Source organism: Vespula pensylvanica, chromosome 9 (genome assembly GCF_014466175.1).
Source record: "Vespula pensylvanica isolate Volc-1 chromosome 9, ASM1446617v1, whole genome shotgun sequence".
NCBI classification, from domain to species: domain Eukaryota; kingdom Metazoa; phylum Arthropoda; class Insecta; order Hymenoptera; family Vespidae; genus Vespula; species Vespula pensylvanica.
Window position 1 is genome coordinate 4,354,400 of NC_057693.1, and position 14,937 is coordinate 4,369,336.

The 14,937-nt window shown below is 45.0% G+C and overlaps 4 protein-coding genes across 7 annotated transcripts in view; 1 reads left to right on the forward strand and 3 right to left on the reverse strand.

Annotated features, from left to right (window-relative positions):
- Positions 1-2,960, reverse strand: part of LOC122631471 (probable 4-coumarate--CoA ligase 1) — a 6,772-nt gene extending 3,812 nt beyond the window's left edge. The window contains exon 1 of one of the 2 annotated variants that reach the window (XM_043817195.1): positions 2,842-2,960. The gene's annotated coding sequence lies outside the window, so the exon portion shown is untranslated. Of the gene's footprint in view, positions 1-192; positions 373-2,841 lie in introns of those variants that run through there. The other variant, XM_043817194.1, reaches the window with a different exon arrangement.
- LOC122631473 lies at positions 1,678-6,726 on the forward strand. The gene is made up of 9 exons (XM_043817197.1): positions 1,678-2,068; positions 2,622-2,729; positions 2,802-3,011; positions 3,618-3,746; positions 3,843-4,334; positions 4,889-4,958; positions 5,069-5,231; positions 5,384-5,608; positions 5,717-6,726. The coding sequence occupies exons 1-9, from the start codon at positions 2,042-2,044 to the stop codon at positions 5,742-5,744; spliced, it is 1,452 nt and encodes a 483-aa protein (XP_043673132.1). The 5' UTR covers positions 1,678-2,041; the 3' UTR covers positions 5,745-6,726.
- On the reverse strand, positions 5,815-9,782 carry LOC122631470 (carcinine transporter). The gene is made up of 11 exons (XM_043817192.1): positions 9,643-9,782; positions 9,212-9,433; positions 8,655-8,813; positions 8,480-8,583; positions 8,060-8,214; positions 7,812-7,980; positions 7,469-7,717; positions 7,114-7,328; positions 6,832-7,013; positions 6,505-6,683; positions 5,815-6,414 (listed from the first exon to the last, which is right to left on the reverse strand). Exons 1-11 carry the CDS (start codon positions 9,715-9,717, stop codon positions 6,177-6,179), a joined length of 1,947 nt encoding a protein of 648 aa, XP_043673127.1. The 5' UTR covers positions 9,718-9,782; the 3' UTR covers positions 5,815-6,176.
- LOC122631466 (importin subunit beta-1) overlaps positions 9,764-14,937 on the reverse strand; it is a 13,077-nt gene continuing 7,903 nt past the window's right edge. Inside the window, exon 8 of one of the 3 annotated variants that reach the window (XR_006327712.1) lies at positions 9,764-9,901. Coding sequence is in view for 1 of the 3 variants with exons in the window: in XM_043817182.1 (XP_043673117.1) it covers position 9,901 (1 nt within the window). In the remaining 2 variants the exon portion in view is untranslated. Of the gene's footprint in view, positions 9,905-14,937 lie in introns of all 3 variants that reach the window. The other 2 variants (XM_043817182.1, XR_006327713.1) reach the window with 2 other exon arrangements.

Genomic DNA, 14,937 nt, shown 5'->3' on the forward strand with positions numbered 1-14,937 from the left:
GAGAGAGAGAGAGAGAGAGAGAGAGAGAGAGAGAGAGAGAGAGAGAGACGCGCGCGCGAGATATACCGTAATCGACCTTCGTTTCTCGCCAGCGCCGTAAACTTTGCTTGAACTTATTCCACGTAGTTCAAGTAAACACCGTAGGACTTTCGTTTTCGAGAAGAAAGACGTTTACCGAAGAGTATACATCACCTTTCTTTTTCCCCTCGACGATGACTTAAACTTCTCTCTCTCTGATCCGTGAGATACGATTTCGAAACTCGCGCGAACGCAGTTGCTCGATCTCCGTGCTCGACCGTGCTCGCGAGATCGTTTTCTCTAATGGACTGCGAGATTCTACGACGAACAATTTGACATTATCCTACCATTACCGATACGACGTAATGAAAATAGATATAGATTATATACACGCACACATAAAGGGATCCTCTTTTCTCCCCTACCATCGAGTTCCTAGCGATCGACGTTGTTATCGGCAACGCTATCGCTAAGAATGGCCACGGAAAAAAGTGTCTCGTCACCGTTCTATTTGGACTCGCTTATCAACACGGATCTCTTTTATTTCTTTTCTGCTGTTGCCGCGTTTCGTATTTACTTTCTTCGACGAAATAGCGTATTTTTGTAAACATATTTACGACGCAAAAATGTTAATTTTTACAACGAAACAATCGCTTCCCCGCTAGCGATCGAATGCGACAATACGCATATCGATAATATTTTGGACTAGGATCGCGCGCTACGTTTACGTCATAAAATTCAATAGAATCTTTAGACGGCTATACATCGGAACATTGACGTCCGGTTCTATAGAGTCGGTCGTAACGATCGATGTTTTGCAAACATATAAATATTTTCGTACTACGAGCGATAGAATCTCGCATACTCGTATCTTCGTTTCTACGTACAATTTCGGCGTGGCGCGTTCGCCATAAGAAACGTCACTTTTCGTAACACCAATTTCGGATCATTCGAGTATCATTCTATCGGATACTATCGAAAACATTTGATCACGCGAGGATATGGCCAAACGCGAACGTGGTGTTGGAAATTTTTATCGGAGCTACTCGACTATTGTATCTTTTATAGATCGAGCGTCTATCGTTTAGCGTAGGAACGCGAAGGAGAAGACGATTAACGCGTCTTTCGGTCGATTTATTGCGCAACGAAGGCGATCCTAGCGTTACATAAGTCGGAAATAGCAAAGAGCGCGTTCTTGGCTCGCGTAGAAATTTGAATCGGACGATTTCGTGGGCTGCGTTTACCAAAGACGTTGCTTTTCGATGCGCCGACGCATATCCGCCGACGCCGACGCCGACGGCGACGTCGACATCGACGCCGACGCCGACATCGACGCCGACGCGATACGTCGAATCAGAGCCGTATCGTTCGTTTTGAGACTCGTGAAAATCCATCCGGGAATTAAAACTCGGCTGTTTTCGACTTCACCGGGGAAGAGAGAAAACGGATCGTAACGTTGCGTTGCTTATCACGAGAAATAAAGCTGTCATGTTGGTAAACGCACAGAAAATGAAAAGAAAAGGAAAGAGAGGAAAAGAAAGGAAAGAGAAAAATAAGAGCATAGAAATTTATCGATCGATAAGAAAAATGTCTCTATTTCCTGTAAAAAAAAAAAATGTCGGTATCTTTGTTGAACTTGAATTCTATCACGCGATTCGTCGGTTGTCGGGACGGCGTCGGAGTCGAGCGCTAACGATCGACGATACGATTGATCGCAGCGAGATGCGAAGAAAACAAAAGTAATCGGGAGAAGAAAGTACGGGTCCATCGACGAACGGCGACGTCCCTGCGTGAAAGGGGCGAGAAAGGGGGCGAGCACGACGCCATGTCGACGTTCACCCTCTAGTTCGTTCTCGTTGCAGCCCTCGTCTAAAAGGCCAACTCGAGTCTGAAAAAAGTCGCGGAAAAGGGAAGGAAAGGTCGAGAAAAGAAAGGAGAGAAGGAAGGAAAGAAGAAGTCCCGAAGCTGGATACTCGTAGAAATCACTGGCGAAATCACTCTTGAACGAAGCATTGGGCTATGAATGAAGACCCAACCCTTTCATCTCGAGGTAATTAACTCGTCCTTCGCGATAAAGCTATATCCGTCGATAATCCGCTCGCTCGCTCGCTCTGACCGGTCCCGGCTCGCTATAGCGGCCCCGTCGGTGTCTACCACGTTTCCTCTTTCTCGAGCTACCGCGTACGACAATTTCCGATAAAGTGTGACCTCCAGTATCGGCGAAAATATCGAAAAGCACGGAAAAGTCCGATTTTACGCAAGAGAATCTTGGCGCGTTTCTCTCGTCGAGCGAGCGAGCGAGCGAGGAGTACCAAAACGGTACTCTTGTTTCTTATGTTTCTTCGGAACGTCGAATACGACGCACGCGAGTAAGTACTACGTAACGCGCGTTTCATCGATTCCTTCAACTTCCGGAAGTTCGACGTTCGAGTTTACACACAGTCGCGTTTCTCCGAACATTTTTTTATCGCCGTTTACTCTCTCGTCGAGAATAAAGTACGAACGTTTATACGACGGAGGCACTCGTATCCGCCACTTCGCTCGGAAGCGAAGAAGCGTCGCATCGAGGAAGGGAGCTAACGACGGACTCGTCGTTATTTCAGGTTTTGGCAGTCTTGCTATTGTCAGTGATACCCTGGCCAGGTCCGAGCGTTTTTAAGATATCATGCCCCCGCGATCGTGCCTCGGTGGTGAGGAGGATAGTTCACAAGGTAAGGAGCGCTTCGAACGACGCTTTTCGATCGCGCGAAGGGACAATGTATCGAGCTTCGTCGAGATTTCAGAGATGGATGCCCATCCTGAAGAAGTATCAAGTGGAATTACCCTTAGAATGTCCCTTTCACGAAAGTCGAGACATCTTTCGACCTCAGCAACGGGCGAAGCATCAGCACAGACCGTCGCAATGGACCTGCGGCCTCTGCGGCAAGTCTTTCTACGCCGAAAAACATCTCGACGCGCACTTCGATAACAGACATAAAAGTAACGTTAATACGGTAAGTCATCGCTCGTTTGCATCGATAATCCTTATATATTTCTTTCGACTCGATACGAATGTTTTTATCTGCGAACCGAGTCGCCCGCGCGGACTTTGCATCTCTTTGTTACACTCGAGACGTTATCCGAAAAGCCAAAGTTCGCTTTACCTCCCCGGGTCCTGTTCTACGGGAGGAAAAGTATCAAGTATCGATATTCGTACACGGTAATCTCTATACGTATAGGAGAGACGCGATAACGGTAGCGTTGAATGCTTTCTAATCGATATCTCGCCGTCCATCTAAATTGAGAAACGTTGGTCTTTTAACGCGTCACTTTCACTTTTCGCTAAGAAGCATATTACCGCACGCTTCGTCGTACGGGTGAGCACGGAGGGATACGCGTGCGTTTGATGACCGATAAAAAAGAAAACTCGAACGCAGCGAGGAAAGAGAGGAGGAGGAGGAGAAGGGGGGATAGAGCGGCTACCGATATCGGCCGCTATTAACCCTCATTAATGACCGCGATTCTACGTCAGACTCGTTAACGATAAATAGGATAAAATTGACTCGCGTCCGGCGCTACAATGATCGATACACGTCCTTGTTCTCGGTCTTGAACGAAAGGCGGAGGACGCCGTGTGCCTTGCCGACTACTGCGACATTATGAGATGCGACGTCTTGGGAAATCGTGACTTCGAAAGCTCGATGGACGACGAGGACGACGACGGCGGTCATCTCAACACCGACATACAGGTACGCGAGATTCGCTTCGATAGAAATCCGATCGAGTCGGGCAAGACTCGACGAATATTCGATCTGAGAAAGTTAATGCGATCCGATTGCGCAAAGGTATGGAAGGAGAATACGGAACAGCGCAGTACGTCGGTCGTGCCGTGTTCTCGAGATCTCGCAAGGACCTATCGTCCTTCGTCCTCGTCTTCCACGGACAAGTCGTGCGCGCTCGCGGCCACGAAAAACGACCTGCAGCGTTCGTACTGTCGACGAGCCGACGCTGACGTCCTAAAAAATCATCGGCTCGCCGATTCCTCTTCTTATCGTCGCAACGAAATCGCTGGTCCTGAGAACAACAGCGACGCATGCGACAACGAGGACGACGAGGACGACGAGGACGACGAGGACAACGAAGACGACGAAGATGCCGAGGATGACGATGACGAGGAGGAGGAGGAGGAGGAGGGGGAGGAGGACGACGAGGAGAATCTCGTAGAAGCCGCCCTACCTGCCGTCGATAAGAGGCAAAGACGCAGAAGAATGCATCTTAGGAAACTCAAGTCCAACTGCAAGCCCGAGGAACTTCAAAAGCTCAAGTTACAATGCGAAGTTAGCTCTTTCTCTTCATTTATTTCGCTCTAACCGAGCTTACTTCGAAACGTGAAAGTGATACCAAGAACGAACGGCCTTGAGAACAAAAGTATCATCGTCGACGACGAAGTCGCGTTAGCACCGTACACTATCGCGCGTCGAGGAGTGGACGTCGAACCCGTTGAGCTGTATGCGGCATTGAGCTCCTCCCGCTCATTTTCTCTCCGTTTTAGCGACTCATAGAATACTGTTTTTTCTTTTCCCCGTGAAACGCGTCGACGCTCCTCTCGCACAGGTAGTAGACAATCCGGTAAACGACGAATTCGTTGATCGATTCTATATATACATACATATATATATATATATGTATGTATGTATGTATATATATATGTATGTATGTATGTATCTTTGTTCGTCCTTGCTCGATTTGCAATATACGTACGTCCGTACCGCGATACGCGTATTTTCCTCAAATGAAAAATGATGTAAAATAATGTAGCGTTCGACGCGGCACGAAAAGTGATGTTGCACCTAAAAGAAAATTCTTTTATTTACAAGCTTTTTGTCGACAGATACTCGTCCGCGATTGTATCGCGGGACTTCTCGCAAATCTCTCGGCACGAGAGTTCCAAGAAATCGAAGGTAGGTGTGACCATGCGGATGATCCATTTAACGCTATAAAATAAGATATATCGAACGTAGGTTGAAAAGAAAAGAAAAAAAAAGTTTATCGTGATTTCTTTGCTCGTCAGGTGAACTGAACCGGGCGATCTGTTGGTATCTCAGTTGCGACAGATACTGGGAGGATACCAAGCGGCAACAACGACAGACACCTTGGTATCTGTTCGCTACGTTTATGGCTCTTTTCTGCACCTCGATTTATGCCTGCTATTATGTCATCTGGGTTCTCTTCAAGTACGTAGTACGTTCACCGAGGCTGGATAAAAACACCGTTTCTCGACGTTATCGTCGATGATACGAAATAATATTTTATCCGGTTCCCCGGTGCTGGCATAGATCCGAGATCGATCTCAGGACCGATTTTACTTTCTCGTTGTACCTTGTAGTACCGCGGACGAAGAGAGGCTCGACCATACGGGAACTTTAGGTTACAACGACGGAAGTCTTACGTCATCGTTGCACGATCAGAGCGGGCATGGCGAGGGTAGATCGGTAGATAGACGAAAAATGGAAGGTGGAGACGATAATCTATCGTCTACGAACGAGGATATGCCGGATCACTACATTTACGTCGCATATCCGCCAGAACTGAAACGTCGTCTCTTGGAAAGGTATCTCTTGGAACTTTATACAGGCTTGCTCTTTGATTACCTACGTGCATACGTACAACGTATGTACGAATCGATCGATGCGATGCTAGCGAGTGCTTCTTTTCGTAGCTGCTACAACAGGACTACCAGATTGTGAGATCGAAACGAAAGAGGACGATATACGTTTCGTATTCATCTTGAACGGGACTGCGCTACGAACGAAGACGCTCTTTTCTCTCTCTCTCTCTCTCTCTCTCTCTATTTGTCTGTCCGTCTGTCCGTCTATCTGTCTTCGTGTTTTGTATACCAAGTCTATTCGAATAAACTGCAACTGTACGAGAGGAATTTTCCATCGTAGAAACGACCAAAAGAGTTCGAGCAAGAAGACCGGCTTTAAAATCTTTCGTGTCGCAATTGAACCTAAAACATCTTTTATTTGTCAGAAAGAAAAAAGAAAAGATAAGGAAAAAAAAAAACGGAAGAAAAACGAGAAGGCACTATGGTACTGTTAAAAAAATGCAGTTTTGTATAAAGTAGGAGTATCGGACTAGATAGACTAACGGACTAAGTAGTAGACCCTATACCGAGTCTAAAACCAGTATGTCATCTTTATGGAACCATCCGAGTCACGCTGAGTGTCCATCACGCTCGATTGCCGAACAAGCCGGCGAACGCTCGCACCGCTCGGTCGTTGTTGTTCCTCTAAAATTCTTTGCGGTATCGCTTGTGTCGATGTGGTTTGAGCTATTGGAAGTTCGGGTACCTCGTGCATCTCGACGGTTTCTCTTTCCGACAGGTCCTCGTAGGAAGCCGCCGCGGACGAAGGTCTAAGGATAAAAGTCATTGATTCGGACGCGCGTCCTTTCGAACGTAGAAGAAAACGATATAATTTGGAGAAATAATCGGGCGAAGCTTACTTGGTCGGTATGCATCGAATACAATCGGCACAAGTCCAATCCTTCCCAAAGAGCTCTCCCTCCTCCACCGTTTGCGGAAGTCGATGGTGTAGAGTCTCCGGTAACCGTAAACCCGAAAGACCGCCGATCACCGAGACGCAACCTAAGATCACCAAAGGCAACACTAGATTCTCCTTACCCTGTAAATCAAAGCATATTCTGTAATAAAGAACACTCTCTCGACTCGTCTCTCGTTCTTTCCATTCGTTACATCTCGTTCGGTTCGTTACGTTTCACGCGCGTAAAATTCGTCTTCGACGAAAGGAATCGTATTTGAATGTAACTTACCAAATACGTAACGAACGGTATGATGATCAGACCAAGCCCGCTGATGTAAGCGGAGAAACCAATCGCAACGCCGCGCAGCTGCGTCGGGTAAAGTTCACCGGCGAAGGGATATATGATCAGAAAGGAGGCCGATATCGCGGACTTCGATAGGAGAAACAGGATTAACGTGGCTACGACGGCGTCTGTAAGAAAAAATCGAAGAAAGTTGAACGGGGAAAGGAGAAATATAGCCTACGATTAGAGTACTTTGCAGTTTCATCGATCGATGGGAATCGCTATTACCCGGAGAGAGTAGAACCGTGGCTATGCAGGAGACACCGGCGACGACCATGCAGAGGCACAGCGGCCATCTGCGACCCCACCTATCCATGACTACCCAACAAGCCATGTAACTGGGAATTTCGGCCAACGAGGAGAAAAGGAAGCTGAGGTGTTCTTCGCTACCGAGGGCAGGTCCGTAATAAGACAGTCCAACGTATACCATGTTATTGGCGAACCTGGCGATCGATCGAACGAAAAAAGAAAAAGAGATCAACGAGAGAAACTAGCGTATCGTTGAGACGTCGTACGGACGACTTACGCAGATGGAACGACGCGTTAGAGAAAATATCGTATAAGAGCGTAAACTATGGCGCACCAATTTAACGTGATAAGGCAGGTCTTCAAACGCATGTTCGGTGTTTTAAAGAGAGACAAGACGCCGGGTCCGCTCCGTAGTCTTTCCTCCTCGCTCTTCGATCTCGACATCGTCATACGTTGGCGGAGCTTCTGCGTGAACGAAGTTGGAAGTTCCTTTCCGTTGACACGTGCCAATTTTTCGAGGATGTCGTTCGCCTCTACCAAACGACCCTTCGCCAATAGCCAGCGAGGAGATTCCGGAAGGAACCTACGACAATTCTCTTCGTTTTTTCTTCGCGACCGCTTCCGCGAGAATTACGAGCTCGTAGAATCGATAACGATCGGCATCCGATCGCGCTTACCACCAGTAAGTGAAATACAGTAGAAAGGGCGCGCTCGTCGTAATCGCGAGTGTCCTCCAATCTCTTATCAAGTACGTAACGCCTGCCAGCATACACAGGCCCATCGTGTAGAAGCTGCACGTCATCACTGTCACGAACGATCGATAATTAGGACCGACCAACTCCAAAGCTAGAAGGAAAGATTTTCGTCAGATTTCGCATTTCTTCCGTCGTACGCACAACGGATACTCGCGATACGTATTACTTACATATGATAAAGGGTATTTGATAGATAGCGGGTATAGTCAAACCAACTACCATTCGCGTAGCCGCCCATGTCCAAAAGCTGTTGGATATGGACGTGAGAAAACCACCGGTGATCAACGTCGCCAAACACGTGAAGAAAGACAGCCTACGACCGATTCTGTAAATATAGAACATCGTTGAAGGGAACGAAAATAGATTTAACGACGACGAATGGAGGATTTACTAAGGACATTACGCGAAATAATCTCATGCGTCTTGTTTCGAGCTTTAAGGTGGCCGGACAACGTTCGGTTAAACGCATTCCTCGGGGAGAAGGAAATAGGAGAAAAGAATTCGCTCGGAATAGGTGTTCGTTCCTCGTCAATAGACAAAAAGCTTTAGAAAAATTTCAAGATACGTGCTAGGATTAAAACTGTAATTACCTGTCGTTCAAAGTACCAAAAAGATAAACTCCTATAGGTCCGCCGGTATTAAGTGCGACCAGACCGATCGTTGGATAAATAGCACGTTCGCAAACGAGATCAAACTGTAACGCATTTAGAATCGTTTTAATCCGAACGTCGATAGTCGAACGATAGCGTAAGCGTCTTTACGTACGTCGATGACTATGGATGACGTGACCTCCGAAGTTTCGTATTCCCAACCGTGATCGCAAGGTACGACGGACCACGAGGAGTTGGTCCTCGAGTTGGACGCGTTCTCCGTCGTCCAGTCGACGTCGTACCGCGTGCATTGGCTATACGTCTCGTTGTCGTCCTGCCGTGATAATGACGTTTCGATACAGTCCTCGAAAATAAATCTGCTTATCGTATCTTCGTGGCAGAGTACGAGTACTTGGATACGAGTACTAGGACTCGTCTACGATACAGGGTACAATCTTTGCCCTCGAGGAGAGTCGGGTACAACGGGTAATGAAGTAAGAAAGTAGGATATCGCCAAGGTTACAAAATGGTACGATTTTGCGATACGTTGTAATACTGTGCCTCGCACTGGATCGAAACGACGAAGCGATGTCGTTAATAAATTTCGTTTCGTGCTACGGGATCGACCTACCGTGGATAGACGTGGTTAAGCCTAAGCGCGTTTGGGCAAGTACGAGGTGAGAGAGCCGTTTACGAGCGAAAAGAATACATCGTTTCGACTATACAGGGCACCTGACTGGTAGGAATGGCGAGTCTCCTTCTCCGAGAAATATCCATATTTTCCAGTCCAGGTACTTTGCACCAATGCGCCGGTGTGTCCGCCATGAATAACTGATTGAAGGCGCAAAAGCCGCAAGGCAAGCACGCCGGTAGGCATACGAGCCAGAGCAGCTGCTTCTGATAACGGCCGAATTCACCGACGATCGGCAAAAGATCGTCGAGATCGAATCCCTCCTATGACATCAGGGACGGTCTACTTTTAACCGTTAAGCATACCTTCCGATTCGATCGTACGAACGAATACGTTGATTTCTCCTAACTTGTCCGACATTGGAACGGATTACGTATGACGTACGGATGATCGAGAGAGACGAAATAAATAAAAATAAAAAGATATCTCAAAGGTGAAGATACACGAAGCAAGGCATCGATGATTTACTTACTTCGTCGTTGCTCTTTTTCGTCTTTTCATCGACGGCGTTGGCATCCTGCCGCTGGTAATCATCGGCTTGCTGCATTTTCGCGAACTTTGGGACTAGTTCGCGTTACCAAAAGCTCGGCGATACCTTAGAACGGAGTCACGTGAGATGCATTAGCCCCCTCCCGAGGAAGATTCGAGGGAGATGTCAGGTGTTGCATCTTGCTCTTTTTCCTTTCCACCCTCGCGCACGACGATGCACTTGGCTTCGCCTACACCGTTTTCTGCTTGGACACGGAACCAAAACGTCAATCTACCGATTTTCCTTCCCTTTCTCTCTCTCTCTCTCTCGCTCGCTCGCTCTCTCTCTCTCTCTCTCTCCCTCTCTCTTACTTTCTTACTCTCTTCTACCCTCTCATTCTCTTTCTTCCATACAAACAAGCACTTTCTCAATCTCTCTTACTCTTCTCTCGATTTTTTTGCGACCAGTCTCGACCGTGCGAAAAGCGATAAAAGTTTGGGATCGATGCAAGGTGACCGAGATATTTCGACCGTCGCGTACTTCCCAAAATTTGAACGTCTCATAGAGCGTTCGTCGTCCTAGGGAAAAAGTGCTTCGAAAGCAGGTACACGTTTTCAAATATTTCTCCAATGGTCGTGTGTTCACATGCTATCCGATGACGTGGATGAGAAAAAAATTGTTGAGTGTAGAAGGATGACTTACCAAAAGAGATCGTTCGTCCGAAATGTAGCACGTTGCATTCCACGCGATTTTCTTCGGCGTATATACAACGTAAGGACGTTCGAACGAAAACGAAATGATCGAGAGAAACGATCTCGTCGATTTTACGAGAGCTTCTACGAATCGGACGAAACGATTATTGGCCTTTAAACGATTTTAATCGAACGAATAAGAATGGAACGGTAAAGTCGTTCTTGTGCAGCGCACGTACGAAAGGTAGAGAGAAAACCTGGCAAGTGCATCGGAACGATGGGAGACGACGATACGTGTAGCATGCCCTTCTAATTCAATTGGGTTAAGGGTATTTAGAGGAGATTAGGAACACTGCTGACATACGCTATGTAGCAGCCCCGATTCGCCGTTCGACATTTTGAAGTCTCGCGCCCGCGCTCTCTCTCTCTCTCTCTCTCCCTCCCTCCCTCTCGAGAAAAATTTGTACGATTATTTTCCTAGATGTGTACGATCGACTCTAAAATCAGAGGAGAGCCAAATAAGAAAGGTTTGAATTTAATGCAGAAGTCGATGCGTCGTAAAAAAGAAAGAATAATCCTTGGTAATAATGATGGGCACCACCGTCGTTCGTGTGTACGTGTATTTCGAACGAAATTTTATTTCCGGACAAATCTCTGCGTCGGAGGAAAAAAGAAGAATCATGCAAAGACGTGGAAGCAATTTGCATTCCATTGATCGTGAAATCTTCTCTCTTTTCTTTTTTCTTTTCTTTCTTCTTGTTTCGATTAAAGAGTACAATAGATTTACGTAAACGCTTTTTTTTTGCTTCCTATTTCTTTTTTCTTCGTTCTGTTCGTGTAAGTGTCGTAAGGATAATAAATCGAGGTGGTGAATTAGCTGTTGTTATGACTTGGAATTATATGGCACTGTCGCTTGGCGATTCGTATAATCCGTTCTTACACTCGATGGTACAATCGGTCGCATTAACGTTTACGCGCGATGATATGCCACTGTTTTGTTTGATACGATTGCGCAACGATAATCCATTCCGTAGAAAAAAATCTCTGCCAAGCTTTTCTCACTTCCACGCTAATCGATGTTGCGCGCGACCCGTTTTTCTCGCCGCGAGAAAGACGACATATATCGTTAATGCGACCGATTATACGCGTTAGGCACACTTTCCCCAACAATTGTTCACAATCATCATCATCAGCATCATCCATCAGCAGCATCATCATCATCACACCAGCATCATCATCATCGATCTCACACAAGTAAGCTATGTAGCCGAAGTCGCATAATCGTTGTCAAGTGTAAACCTTCACAAGCACAGACTTCACGAATCACACGACTGTCACAACAAACTCATAAAAGGAATAAAAGATATAACTCGCATCATACGGACATGCCACACCCTCTCCCATAGAGACTTTTCTTTCCATATTCCTTTGCTTTTCTCTTCTTCGTATTACTTTTGTTAGACTGCTCGGTATAAAATGTTCGGAAGAGTAAAAAAAGAAAGAAAAGAAGGGATTCTCTTTCCTTCAAACCTGTAAAATCTCCAATAAACGTATAAAATAAATCGTGTTCTTTTTCTTTCTCTCTTAGTCTCACGTAAACGCACGAACGCTTTCTCTCTTTGATCGCACTTTCTCCCTCTCTCTCTTTCTATTTCTTGCACTCTTTCTTCAAGCATACCTCAATATTTCATCCTTATGTCACTATCGATGCGTTTGCCGCTATATAAGAGGAACTCGACGACTAAACGCGTTATTCTTATAAATAATCTCCATATTTCGTAACCGAAAGTGTCATACGAGCAAAATTCGCTTGTTTGATTATCGGATTCTTCGAGAGATACGAATATTTTGGAAGAATCGAAACCCTCGAATCGTCTCGAAAAGGATTCGTCGTTTTGACAGTATATAATAAAAAATAGAAGAGTAGGCCATTACCGTCGTGTCTTTGTCACATTGTAAATGCCAATTTCTATTAATCGTATTCCTCCTGAACGGATCTCGACGAAAATTTGTACATCGATCGACCGAGATCCAACAAAAATTTTGGAGAGGGTGAGCAAAAGTGGTGGCAGGCCAAACGGACTCCATTCATCGATTTCATTTATTATACTTCAGCCCACGTTTATCATCACCGCTCATGAATTTTCACATTCGCAATTATAATCTTAATCCGATCATCGATCGGCATCATCACTATCAACATCACTCTTCATCGCATAAAACAACATCCACTCACGCATTTCTCCTCTCATTTATTTTTGGAATTTTTTCTTTTTTTTTTTTTTGTATCTTCGCAGTTTTCATTTTTCCATCCTCCGACGATCGATACGGAAATGGTAGAGAACAAATTACGAACGAAAAAATATCAAGGTAAAGGTTGGAGCGAACCATTTCCGTACGATGTCGACAATTTTTTTTTTTCTTTTTTTTTTATCTTTCTGGACATATTGGACTCGTGTTTCGTACGTAAAATGATATCGTGGCGAATGGTAAAGAACGGTAACTACGGCCTCTCGAGATTCTTTTTAAAATAATTTTTTAATGCTTGTCTCTCTCTAAAGGTGTCAAATATAATCCAATGTAATTAATATCAACGCATTCTGTCGGTTCTTTTCTATATAAAACGGTAATAAAAGGACGAAAGAAAATTGATAATTAGAAAATCGCTATTTTGCGTACAGTTCCCCGTACTTATCTCGCAACGATAAAAAATGTATATTTCATTTACTATTTGTTTAACTCCTCTCTCTCTCTCTCTCTCTCTCTCTTTCTCTCTCTCTCTCTCTCTCTCTCTCTCTCTCTCTCTCTCTCTCTCTCTTCATAGGAATTTTTGTATTTTTGTTTACGCGTCACGACGATCTTCGACGTCGCGGTTCACGGCGAATCACGAGCCAACTATCTCCTTTTCTTTATTTTTTTTTTGTCTCTCGCTCATCTCTCGTTCGTTCATCGCTCACGATACGCAACACAACTCGACGCATAACGTACCCACTTTCTCTCTCTCTCTCTCTTATTCTATCTTTCACTCACTCTCTCTCTCTCTCTCTCTCTCTCTCTCTCTCTCTCTCTCTCTCTCTCTCTCTCTCTCTCTCTCTCTCTCTCTCTCTCTCTCTCTCTCTCTCTCTCTCTCTGTAACACCCTCGTCAATCGTTTACTTCATTAGCGCACATCATCACTGATACAGCGTAATGCACACACTTTCTTTTATATATTTACACGCTCTCACTTACGTACCCTATGAAAGCATCGCACGCACTCTAAGAGTCTCGACGATGAAAGGCTAACAACTAATAGTCGACAAGACATTTTTAGCGTACAAGTTTACGCGAGAGCACGATTCCTTTAGCCTTTCTTCTTCGCCTTCTTTTTCTTCTATTTGTCATCGTCATCGCTGTACACGCCTTTTCGTTTCCTTCGACCTTTCGAAAGGCAAAAAAGAGTATAATCGGTAACAACGTTCCGTAAGAAAAAAAACCCAACGAAACAAAAAAGGAGAGAAACAAAATCTCTTCTCGGAATCGTGCTCCCCTTCAGGATCAAAACATCGAACCCTCGCATAAGAGAGTCTCTCCAAAAGAATCACAGTCGCGGTTTAGATTTGTATTTTTATTTACTTTTTTTACGTTCCTCCATCCATCTTTCTTTTTCTTTTGCAACTCGATCTTATGACGCACAGCCGACCCTTAAGATTCTCCGCCATCTTCCGACCGTTTACGACGATAGATGTATGTACTTGTATCTTCGATATCTTTTTTCCACGTTCGTTCCTTTTTTTTTACATTTTATATTTTCATCCTCTCTCTCTTTCTCCCTCTATCTCCCGCGTTTCGACGCAACACGGAAAACGCAGATCGCCTCGAGGACACGAAAACAGCTTCGAACTCTAGTGGACGCGCGTCTTTCGGTTCGCAAACGCGATGACAACATCATTTTCTATATATTTCTCTTCTCTCTTTTTTAACGTTTCGCTTAGTCCTTCAAACAATGGAAATATACGGGCATGTAACGTTTCAAATTTGACTCTCTGCGATCGCAACAAATCGAAAGGTACGCGCATTATTACGGATGTTAATTATAAAAAATATATGTATATTATTATATATCTCCTATGATATATGAAAAAAATATTTGACTTTAGATATATAAAAAATATAGTGTATATGAATTTTCTTCTTTCGGGTCTGAGCAGAACTATTTTTGACGCGTGTATTTGAAGAAAGAGCGCGTCCACCGGCGAGTCGATAACGAGAACACGATAATCGGCGGTAAATGTCGAAAAGGGACCGCTACGCGTGCACTTGGCCGTTTCTCTCTATATATTGTGTATGCACGCATATGCGTCTCTCGCTCTGCGATTACGTTCGATAACGGCACGGTACGGAATAACAACCCGCGTTTCGGTTCTAGGCCCGTGACGATTCTTTGCTTTTTTCTTTTTTTTTTTTTCTTTTTTTCCCTTTATTTTTTTTTAATAAATCGTCTGGACACGAAAGCACGACTTTTGATAACGAATCGGAAGAATGGACAAGCGATCGAGTTTTTTGCTAAAAACGCGAAAAGACCCACGACGTCTATCTGCCCTCACCATCGTGCCTTTCTCTCTCTC

Excerpts from the sequence above, each read along its gene's own strand:
- LOC122631473 (XM_043817197.1), top strand. The coding sequence starts at position 2,042 with ATGAAGACCCAACCCTTTCATCTCGAG. Across the intron at positions 4,335-4,888 it reads AGCTCAAGTTACAATGCGAA|ATACTCGTCCGCGATTGTAT; the intron begins GTTAGCTCTTTC and ends TTTTGTCGACAG. Across the intron at positions 4,959-5,068 it reads AGAGTTCCAAGAAATCGAAG|GTGAACTGAACCGGGCGATC; the intron begins GTAGGTGTGACC and ends TTTGCTCGTCAG.
- LOC122631470 (XM_043817192.1), bottom strand. The coding sequence starts at position 9,717 with ATGCAGCAAGCCGATGATTACCAGCGGCAGGATGCCAACGCCGTCGAT. Across the intron at positions 6,684-6,831 it reads TACCGTTCGTTACGTATTTG|GGTAAGGAGAATCTAGTGTT; the intron begins GTAAGTTACATT and ends TTTGATTTACAG. Across the intron at positions 6,415-6,504 it reads ATTCGATGCATACCGACCAA|ACCTTCGTCCGCGGCGGCTT; the intron begins GTAAGCTTCGCC and ends TTTTATCCTTAG.